The sequence below is a fragment of the Coenobita brevimanus genome, chromosome 80 (genome assembly GCF_032717465.1).
Source record: "Coenobita brevimanus isolate Jiangsu-jjx chromosome 80, ASM3271746v2, whole genome shotgun sequence".
NCBI lineage: Eukaryota > Metazoa > Arthropoda > Malacostraca > Decapoda > Coenobitidae > Coenobita > Coenobita brevimanus.
The window spans coordinates 20,449,896-20,461,556 of NC_137033.1; the positions used below are offsets into that span (position 1 = coordinate 20,449,896).

The following is an 11,661-nucleotide window of genomic DNA, read 5'->3' on the forward strand; positions in this document are numbered from 1 at the left end:
CTTCGTCCACTTCCTCCCCCCCATTTAGCATTTCTCTCTCCCTTTGTTCCTCCCTGCCTCTCTAACGAACTCCTCCACTTTCTCTGCCTCCCTCTTTCTTTCCCCTCCCTCCTTCTCCTCCACCTTTCACCTCACGTCTGTCACTTATGTAGTCTTTATTTGCTTTCACCCCTATTCATATAGCGTTTGCTCCTCCTAGCTAGCTTTCTTAAGTTGCTATGCTTCTTTGACCGTCTGGCTCTCTGCTGTGTTGTCTTCGTCTAGCTTAAGTATTTTTCACTTTTACTTCTACGTGCTTCTTGCAGTCCTTTACCTATCCTCCTCCTACTTGTATTTGCTTTTGTGTCCTCTTTCAGTATGATGATTGGTTGGTATTTATCCTAGTTGCAGTAACAGGATTTTTTTTCGCCTTATTGATCTTTCGCAGTGAACAGATTAAACATAGTATGTATCTAACCTACTGTCCACTAGAAACTCCAATTAACGGAATAAATCGCCCGTACGTAGCTTGACTATAATACAAAAAGTCGCCGGAGTCTGTCTATCAACTGATTGCCAGACGCCTTAGTCTCGTAAGGAGTGGCACCAACAAATCGCCTCCACGTCACCTATCCTCTTCCGTCTGCCTGCCCTTCCGACTCACACCACCCTCTCATATCTCTCCACTCCATTTCATCAGTGGCCTCCCCCTCCATCTCTCCGCCTCCACTTCACTCACATACACTCTTCTAAGCAGTCTCTCATCCTCCTCTTCACTTGGCCACACTATCTCCGTAACACTCTGGCTCCTATGGCGCACACGAATTTATTCATTTAAGAGGGAGTGTAAAAGTTTAGGAGTGCTAATTTTATCACCGTGATCCTTTTCATGGTCGGGACAGCTTTACTACTCTTCCAGAAAACATTTATTTCGGCTGAGAGTAAGTCACAGGAGCCTAAGAATGTTTAAACTTTCACAACTATAACTCCATCATCAGAAAAAAAAAAAAAAAAAAAAAAAAAGATACAATTGAAGCAGCCAGAATAAAAAAAAAAAAAAAGAGTAAAACTTATTGTCGAAGAGAAGGACTTAATTCCCTTGGTCCATTGACGTATTATACCCTTTTCACTTTAACGTGGCCTAATATTGTCATTTCTCCATCACCAGTGCTGAATTGTATCAGTAGATTAACACCAGAATGCAATGCAAGTTGAGAAGTGCTATGGAATGCATGCAGAGTAGAAGCACTGTTTTTTCCTGCCACAGGGCTACGTGAAATAAGCTGCCAAAAGGAGGAAAACCAGGGCCACGTTAAGATACAAGGGACAGCAGCAGTTTCAAATTCATTATAGTTGTCTGCAGACGCATTTACTCAGCTGAAGAGAGATCTAAAAAATGAAGGCTACATTTAAGCTGTTCAGTGTGAAAAAAAAAAATCTTAAGCTGAAAAAAATCGTCTGTTTGTAGCAAGAACGAAATGTGAAAGACATCCGCCGAGTGATGTTTTATTGTTATTTTTATTTCAGAACAGCTGCAGGCATAAACAGGATGGATGACGTAAGTAAACAAGAACTGTATAAATATTCTGGCTTGGTAGGAAGGGTTAGGGATGATGCGTGGAATAACCGAAAGGATGAAGAGAAATATGTTGAAGTGGTTCTGATATATTAAAAAAGAAATAAAAATAAAAAAAAGGACCCAGACAGGATGCTAAAGGATGTGTTTGTGGCTGAGGCTGAGGGTAGTGTTGTAAGAATGACCGTGTATGATATAGAATGAGGCGGTGCAGCAATGGGCTGTTTAAAAGACGTTCCTAGACTAGAATGAGGGAGTTAAAAAGAGATATTTGATTCTGAGCTCATCACTATCACTTGTTGCTCCAAAGAAAAAGAAAATAAAAACGAAAATAAAAAGAATTCGCTCCTTCACCCCCAGGAAGTCTTTAGATTATTATTCGTGGTGTTGTCAGGCGATTTTATTCAGGGTCAGGGAGATTATTCAAGATAGAGGGGTTGTCTTCAATAATTCTTCCACTGCTAACGATCCCTTCAACCCACAACACTTCAAGTCCAATAGTTACAGATATTTTAGTGAATGTAGGACACCTGTACTCTGGGGTACGGATTTTTTATATTTGTTTGTCATACCTCTATTCATCTTCTCAAGAAAAAAAAAAAAAGAATTTGTTTGCTGGTAGACTTTATTAAAATGAAAAACACGGCATCCGACTGAAAGAGTTAAAAGCGTATCCTTTAACCTTTAACTCCTCCAGCCCAGTGATATATTAATTTTATTTTTGCTACCACACGATTTAATTCAGGGTTGATAGAGGCCGCCGTATGAGAGAAAGGGTTAATGAAGGCAATATCTAACTCCTTCTGTTCGAGAAATCCCTCCTAAGCCGAGATAAATCGTTTGGTATATAGAAAGCATCAAATGAAAAAAGTCAGGGTTCTCATTTCTTCTCCTCATTCCCCTCTCTCACCTCGTACCCACCTCCCTTCCCTTTCCCCCTCATCCTCTTACTCTCCCTTCTTCTCCTCCACTCACCTCTCCTCTCCTTTCCTTTCGATTAGTTATCCAGTCTCCCGTCCCTTTTCCCCTCACCTTCTTTTTCTCTCTCTGTTCTCCTCCTCTCACTTATCTTTCCCCTTTTCTTACCCTCTCTCTTCTTCTCCCTCTCCCTTCCAGTCCCGTCAACCATCTTAACTCCTCCCCTCACCACCCCGCCCTTCCTCTCCCCTCCCCTCCCCTCCCCTCCCCTCCCCTTCTCTCCCCGCTCCTCCCTTTCCCCTCACCTCTCCCCTTACTAAACCTGGCCTCTCACCCGACCATAATTTGATAGAAGCTGCACTTAACTTCCACCACAACTTTTTTAATGCAATTTTATCTCGATAGAAATAGAGATGAGGGGAGTGAGGGGAAGAAAATAAGGATGAATGGGGGTGAGGAAGGGAAGGAGGGAGGAAAATAAGAATGGATGGTAGGAAGAGAATGGTGCAAAACTCTATGGGTGGGTGGGAGGTCAAAGGGAAGTAAGGGAAGAAATTAAGAATGAATGACAGGGGAAGAGGAGAAGAGGAAAAAAAATAAGGGTGGATGGCAGGGAAAAGGACAAGACTAAGGGAAGCGAAGGGTGAAGAATGGAAGAATAAAGGGAAGGAGATGAAGAGCAGGGAGTAAGGAAGAATGGGTAAGATGAGAAGACGGAGGAAGGTAAAAGAGCGGGGAACGGAGAGAGAGAGAGAGAGAGAGAGCGAGAGAGAGGAAGAAGAAGAAGAATGATGTTGATAAGAACAAGAATATATATCAAGTATGAGTAATAGTAATAATATTGACGAAATCAGTTATAATAATAATAATAATAATAATAACAATAATAATAATAATAATAGCCACAAAAACAACAGAATCCAATGACAGACAGAAAACCGATAACAATAACAACAGTATCTCTGGAATAATAGATTTAATGAACAAGGCGTCTACTAATGATGGCAATAAAGGAGATAATGAGCCTACCCTACGAGGCTTAGGGGCATAGAAAGGGTAATAGAATATGATGGGGAGAAGGGAGGCGAGAAGAGAGAAAAAGGAGGATGGGAGGAGAGAAGAGGGAAGAAGGAGGAAGGGAGGAGAAAAAAGGGAGAAGGGGAAGGAGAGGAGAGAAGGGGAAAGGGAGGAGAGAAGAGGAAGAAGGGGGAAGAGAGGAGAGAAGAGGGAGGAAAGGAAGAAGGCTAAGGAAGAGAGAAGAAGGAATGATATGGGAAAGACAAGGATGGAAGAGAGATGGAACTGAGAAAAGAGCCAAAAACAGGTGAAGAGAGTGAAAAACACTGAAGGGAAACTTGGGAAAAGGAAAGAGGAAATTAGGAAGAGAAGGAGGAGAGGAAAGAGATAGAAGAGGAGGCGAGGAAGATAATGCGGTTGGGAAAAAGGGAGAACACACACACAAAAAAAAAAATAGTCAGGAAAAGAAGAGGGAAGATTACAGAATATGGGAAGCAGAAAGAAGAATGAAAGAAGAGATTTAATGAAAAAGTCCAAATTAATTCGAGCAACGAAAAAAATAGGGGAGAATGAGGGAAAAACAGGAAGAACACTGGGAGAGGGGAATGAAAGGGGAAAGAGATGTGCTGCGCGGAGAAACTAGGAGGAGGATAAGGAGAGAAAAAGATGGTAAAGGATGGGTAGAAGAAGGAAGAAGACGGGAGAAAGATGAGATGAGGGAAGGGGAGATGGGAGAGACATAGAAATACACAGGAACTATAAACAACATGATCCCTAATGGCCAGTAATGAGGTTATCTGTTGTTGAAAAATCTAAATCTACCAAGGATCTGAGCAATTAGTGTGAGAAAAGGATATAAACGGGGGAATTCGATTGAAGAAAGAGACTGAAAAATAGAGGAGGAAAAAAAAGGGGGGGGGAAAGTCTAGGAAGGAAAAAATTAAGAGAGAAAAGAGGTTGTAAAAGTTGAGAAAAGGAGAGGAAAGGATGCGGTTAAAGGGTAGATAAGAAGAAAGGGAATGAAAAGAGATAAAAGAAGAGTGGAGGCGAGAAGAAAGAGGACGTAAGAAAGAATAAGAGAAGAGGTAAAGAAAGGAGAGGGATGACGAAATAAAGTATGGATAGTATGAGAGGGAGTAAGAGGAGGAAAATAATGGAGGGAGGTGGCAGGAAAAAAGAAGAACAAAGGGAAAAGGGGAAAAATTGAGTAATAGGCAAATGGAGAAGGGATGATGGAGAAGGGAATGTGGAGAAGAGTAGGGGAAGAAAGAGTGAGAAGATGAAGAATGAGAGAGTAAGGAGAGGACAGAAGAACAGGATATAAAGAATTGTCGACGTAATGCTAGAATGGCTGGGATGCAGGACATGAAGCACCGAAGATGGGAAGGAAATAAAAGAGAGAAGACAGGGAGAAAAAAAAGGAAGTGAAGAAAAATGGTAAAGTAGAGAGAAATGGAGGGAGTGAGAAAAGGAGGAAGGATGCCTAAATGGGGACCATAGAATATACTGAGGAAGGGGGGGAAGGGAGAGGGAAAAGAGGATGGGTGGAGGGGGAGGAGAAGGAGAGGAGAAGGCAAAACAACGGTGTGATGTGCGTATTGGGGAGTGAATAGACATGAAGGAAGTGAGCACACTCACACACACACACACACACACACACACACACACACACACACACACACACACACACACACACACACACACACACACACACACACACTTGAGCCGAGAGAGAGAGTTCAACACGCAGACGACACGACACAAGACTCAACGACCAATCCAGCTGAGAGAGCGACTCCAACAAACGACAAGCAAAGTCTGCACTGAAGTATTTGGTCTTTCTCGAACCACCCCTTCCTTATCCCTTTCCTTCTTCCCTACTCTCTATTCTCCCCAACCTCACTACTTCTCCCCTCACCTCTCTTTCCTTCTCCCCTTTCTCCTTTCTCCACCCCACACCCTCTTCTCCCCTACTCCATTACTCTCCCACTAACCCCTGCCTCCCTTTCCTCAACCATCCCACATCCTACAGCATTCCCCTTTATCCTCCACCCTTCCCCCTCTTAACCCCCTACCTCTCTTTCAAAATCCTTCTTCTCCCCACTATCCCTCTCCTCCACTCTTTCTTTCCCCCATCCCCCCTTCACCCCTCCTCAACCCCCACCTACCAAACAGCACGAAATTATGTGAATGATTTATACACAGTCGAGGTACATCAAAGCCCCGGGAGGAGCGAGGATGTGTACAGAGGCAGATGGGGAGGAAAAAGAGCGAGGAGGGAGGTGAGTGTGGTGGTGGAGTTAGCAGATGAAAGGAGGAGATGATGGTGAGAGAGAGAGGGGGGGAGGAGGAACGTGTAACGATGATGGGGGGAATGTGTGGTGAAGTCTGGAAGAGATGATAGGAGCACATGTTGAGAGCAAAAGGAGGAGGGAAATATGACGGTGGAATGAGGAGGGGATGATGATATGAGAAGGAGAAGGAGGAGGAGGAAGAGGAAGAGATGACGGTGAGATTAGGAAGAAACGATGAGAGCAGAAGGAGGAAGGGATGTGAGAGGAAAATGCACTGATGATGAAAGAGTACAGAGTATACTGGTATACAAAGGCAACTATATAACAATAGATTTAGCAGTTCTCTCGAGGCTGGTACAGAGAAGACTATAGATATGGTATCTTTTTCATGAGTCTCATAAGAGTAGTGATCCAAGAAGACTCTCCCCACCCACCAGCCTCTCCAGTTACACCCGGAAGGAAAACATGAGAAGGACTAGCATCCATTAAGGAAAAATTATCTTGGAAGCGGAGGAAAAGAAGGAGAAGGAGGAGAAGAAAGAGGAGCTTGCGCGTTTAGCCTGATAATGGAGAGAGAGAGAGAGAGAGAGAGAGAGAGAGAGGGAGAGAAAGAGAGAGAGAGAGAGTCTACTTGTTTAATCGACATTTGCTAACTTTATGTATATTGCATCGATCAGTAATAGCCCTAAGTGCTTTCACATTGCATTTCACATAATCTGTTCAGTCACATATCCTTTGTTTCCTTCCCTCTTTCCGTTCAGTTTGGGGTCCTTTCCTCCGCTTCTCCTTCTATCTTGCCCATCCCACTCCCTTCTTCCTTCACTCCATCTGTTTTTCGTAATCCTCCCTCAGTCCTATCTGTCTTTCCTTCCTTCCTTACTTCCCTCCCTCCCTCCCTCTTTCCTTCCATTCTCCTTTCCTCTTTTGCTCTTCTTTCCATTTTCTCCCTCTTTTTCCATGAATCCTTCTGCCCTCCTGCTCTCCTATCTTCCTTCCTTCTCTCCTTCCTTCTTTCTATTCTTCCTGCTTTCTTTCTTAGTTTCCTACTTTCCTTCCTTATTCACTTCCCCATTTCTTCCCTCTTTCCTTCCGTCTTACTGTCTTCCTTCCTATTTCCTTTCCCTGCCTCCCCCCCCCCACCTTTTATCCCTTCTCCCTTCACACCTCCTTCCATCCTACTTCCCTTTTTCCTACCTTCCTTCCTCCTTCCCTCCTTCCTTCCTTCCTCCTTCCCTCCTTCCTTCCTTCCTCCTTCCCTTCATCCCTCCTCCAGGCCCCTCCCCATTGTCCCAGCCACTCAATCCTTTGTCACCCGCAGCGGAAACCAAAACAATGTCAATTTACAGGTTCGGGGCGGACGTGAGGTTCGGCCTGAGGAGAGGGGGCCACTTCGCTTGTTTTTCTGCTCGCCTCAGGATTAAATTTATAACGAAATATCCCTCTTTCATTGCTTTTATTTTGTGTCGAAGCCAAGTACTTTTGTCGTATAGTCTACTTGTACTAAAGATGTTTGTTACTTTTAATGCATAGCCATTTATTTCATACGAAGTCTCTCAGTTACGCTGGTTTAATTTATGCCGAAGCCTCTCACCTTCGTTGCATAGCCGTTTTGTACCTAGCGAAACCTATCAGTTACGTCATGAAGTCACATTTTGCTAAGGAAGCTGTCAGTTTCTTCGCATAGCCAGATTTTACCAACGAAAAATGTTACTTTCATCGAATTGACGTGGTTTACTAAAAGAAACTTGTCACTTCCGTCGTATCGCCATAGTTCAGTGACAAAACGTGTCACTTTAGCTGCAAACCCAAGTACATATATGATGAAATATTTCACTTTCCTACTAGTTACTGTTGTGACGTGTTGTAATCTGTAACGAAGCCTCTTATTTTAATCTCCTAGTGGAAAATAAATAAGACACAAGGTTATATTTACGTGACATATGCAGAATACCATGAATAGAAAGCAAGATTAGCGTTACATGTCAGATCTAGAATTTTAAGCTTGGAAGAATGAGGTTCAACACACCCTACCAACCAAGTGAGAAATCAGACCACAGGAGAATGACTGGATATGTTGCCAGGCCACGGCCGTGTCTGGGGTGTTATGTTTGTATCTGTATATTGTTGTGAGATAAATAGGGAGAGAGAGAGAGAGAAAGAGAGAGAGAAAGTTAAAAAAAACTCCCTGGCTTGTGAGAATATGGGTCATAATTCAAAAGATTTCGTAACTTTTCTTCCTTAGTGATTTTTTTTTAACATTACATCTCAGTATCCTCATAAACAGTTCTGATAAAACCCATATCGATATTAAAATTATGTAAATACCTACACGACAATCTTGAGGCTTAAAATGGATAATAAATCGCTAAAAAGAGGACTTACGAAGCATGCAGTGAGACACAAGAAAAGGTATGTGTAAGAATTTCTAATCAGTTTGAGGGAAATATAAGAGTCTGTATCAGTTTATTTTTTATTTGTATTTTTTTTTTTTTTTGCCAAGTTTGTATGGTCGTATTTTTCAACCTAAAATTTACTGTAGCCTGATTTTGAAGTAGTGGATAGCTCTGTGGGTGAAGCTAAGCGTATTCACAAAGAAATTTATACATGTCTTTAGCTTGGGCGGGTTTATAAATGCAAGCCAAGGTCAGTGCGTGCATGGTATAGCGGACTTCAGCTTTCAGAGGAAGTCGTGTTGCCTCGAGGAAAATTCTCTCTCTCTCTCTCTCTCTCTCTCTCTCTCTCTCTCTCTCTCTCTCTCTCTCTCTCTCTCTCTCTCTCTCTCTCTCTCTCTCTCTCTCTCTCTCAGTTGTATGTGTTGTTACCTCACCTCATCGCTTCGGAAGAAAGGTTAGTATAATGATCATGATGATGATGATAATAATAATAATAATAATAATAATAATAATATTTTTAGCTTACAATTTAACATCCATAAATGACTGATGAACTTAATGGCAAATAGTTTTCTTTATGTTAATTAATCTTTTTTGAACTCGGTCTCGGAACGTTGAATCTTAACGTGTGTGTGTGTGTGTGTGTGTGTGTGTGTGTGTGTGTGTGTGTGTGTGTGTGTGTGTGTGTGTGTGTGTGTGTGTGTGTGTGTGTGTGTGTGTGTGTGTGTGTGTGTGTGTGTGTGTGTGTGTGTGTGTGTTTCTTTCTGCATCGATTTTCTTACATATTAGTTTCAGTATTATGGATCAGTATTTGTTCTTAGGCGCCTGGTGGCCTAGTGGGCAGCGTACCCCTGTTGGAGTGACCACCTTCCATTTTTTTTTTTTTTTTTTCAATTCCCAATGGGTAACTGGAGGCTTTCGTTCATGTAATGCCACCAAGGGAGTAGGTTTGACGTCTACCCTTAAATAGAACACAGTAGGCTAGTCTCAGGGCTCGAAGGTAGTAAAACTGGATTGATATTACTACCCTGTTTTTCGTTCCTGTTCATATCCACGTGTATTACTGAGCTTAGCAGGGTTTATAAGTGATCTTTTGATTTTATTCCCAGAGTCCCTATTGATAAACTTTCCCAAGCTTCAGTCATGTACTGTATAAGTTTGCTTTTATATACACTTACATTTCTCTTCACTGATACAGCCATCAAACACTTCACAATCAATTTAGACTGAATGTATAAGTGACAGATAAGGAAAAAATAATGATTAGTGACGAAACCAACTACTATAGACACGTGTTTACGTAAGAACTTATTAGGATGCGAACCAGGTAGGACCCATGACCGGGGTGCTTAATGTGAATGTTTTGGTGTATTTTTCTTAGGTCTATTATTCTCCATCTTTTTATGCATTAGGTTTTCGCATTTATTGTTTTCCTACCCTTTTCTTCCGCTCATAGAATCAGAGTCAAAGCTTTAACTCTAAGAGAGAGCCTCAAATGCATGCACTCCTTTGTTCTGTTCAGCTTTATTTTATTCCTTTTTGTCCTCAGGTGGCTTTATTCAGCTTAAGACAGACTTTTTCGCACTAGGTGGTTTAGATATAGCCTTCATTAGCTCTTTCACTACTAGATGTCCTTCCTAAGTCGAGTAAAATTGTCTTAGGTGAGGAAGCATATTCTACAAAAGGCATCACTGTAAAAAGCATCACATATTCTTTTCTAAGCGCCATCTCTTCCTCACCCCTTCTTTTTCCTTCTCACCACCACCTTTACTCTTTCTCACAATCATTTTTCCTTTTTCACACATAGTTTCCTTAGCAGGCCTTTCGCTCTTACATCCCTCTATAGGACTCTAAAGGGTAATATCCCTTTTTTCATACATACATCCCCCTTGCTGTCGTACACCTCTCTTTTACACACACACACACACACACACTTATTTCTCACTACCTCCCCCTCCTCTCTCGCACATCCCTCTCATCCACGATCGTCCCCTCAAGAGAGAATGAAGTCAAGCCAAGGGCAGGAAAAAGGACGCATCCGACTGTAGGTCCCTCACTCATTTCCTCCTCCACTCTCCCTCCCTCACTCCTCCACTCTCCCTCCCTCCCACCCTCTCCCTCTCCTGCACAGTTCACCCTTCCCTCCCTCTCCTTCCACTCTCCTTCACACCCTTCCCCCTCCCTCCATCACTCTCCCTCCACATCTTCTTGTCTCCCTACCTCCATTATTCTTTGCTCACTCCCACCCTCTCCTCCCTCTCATTCTCCTTCACATTTTGCCTTCCCCCCCTCACATTCCTTCACTCTTCATCTCTTCATTGCTCCCCTTTACATTACTCGTGTCCCTTATACATCACCCTTTCCTCCCTCCCTCACACCTCTATTCTCCCTTCCTCCCTTCATTTCACGCCTCCCTTCCTCCCTCCCACTCTCTTACTCGTCCACTCTCCCCCTCTGCCTCATACACTCACATTCCCTCGCCCTTCACCCTTAGTTCCTTCTCTGTCTCACTTTTTGTCCCACCCACCCCCTCCCCTACTCTCACATACCTCAGCACCGAAGAGGGTGGGGACGCTGAAGTATCCGTCGGGGTGGTCCGGCACGACGAAGAAGGGCGGAGCGAGGATATTTTTTAGCCCTCGAGTGATCGCCAGCGTCAGGATCCCAATGCCCATAGAAGTTGCTCCAGATTGCCACTTTATGCCCGTGTAAATATCCCAGGCCATCCACACACCCCGCCAGTGGTTCACGCAACACACGCAGTACACAAACGTATACACCCGAGATACTAGTAGGTGTAGGTGCGGCCGTTTGGAGTGATCGAATATGGTGTTGAGTGGATTTTGTATTAGACAGAAGAGCAAGCCAGAGACGACACCGAGAGCCGTGGAGACCACCATGGACAGTACTTTGTTGTCTGGCAACAGGAAGATGTCCATAAGCTGCCAGCATCCTCGCCAGTAGCTAACCACAAGAGGCGCAAACACGAATATAGACAAAAGTGAGTCTAGAAGTGTCAGCACGACCTCGAGGGCTTTGCTACTGCTCCCCCTACCCCTATCTCCTCGCCCGAACCCTCCCATCACCACAGCTGCCTCGTCTTCCTTCACTCACACACAAACACCAACGCTCGTGACATTGGCTTTCTTCTCAGTAATCATCAAAATTCACAGCGATTCTCACGTTTCCTACGCACTATAAATTTCTGTTCTACCAAATCACGGATGATCTTTCGTGCCTCAGTTACAGCTAATCTCTCTTCCTGCTCACTGTAAGCCTCTCCCTCTACCAGATCTTGGACCTTTCCTTCCTACACATAAAGATCCAAAATTTCAGCGATTCTCTCTTTTCCTGCTCTCTGTAGACCCCTTTCGCTTTACCAAATCTCGGAACTTTTTGTGTCTCAGCTGCAACAATTCTCTCTTCCTACGCACTGTGAAGCTTTCCTCCTCTCATAATTCTCGGGGCCTTTCCTGTCACAGTC

The 11,661-nt window shown here is 43.5% G+C and overlaps 1 protein-coding gene across 1 annotated transcript in view; it reads right to left on the reverse strand.

The window, feature by feature from the left end:
• Positions 1–11,171, reverse strand: part of fusl (transmembrane protein fuseless) — a 52,042-nt gene extending 40,871 nt beyond the window's left edge. Inside the window, exon 1 of the mRNA XM_080279664.1 lies at positions 10,727–11,171. Within this exon, the coding sequence (XP_080135790.1) occupies positions 10,727–11,116 (390 nt within the window). The 5' untranslated portion in view covers positions 11,117–11,171. The remainder of the gene's footprint in view (positions 1–10,726) is intronic.
• Positions 11,172–11,661: the final 490 nt, after the last annotated feature.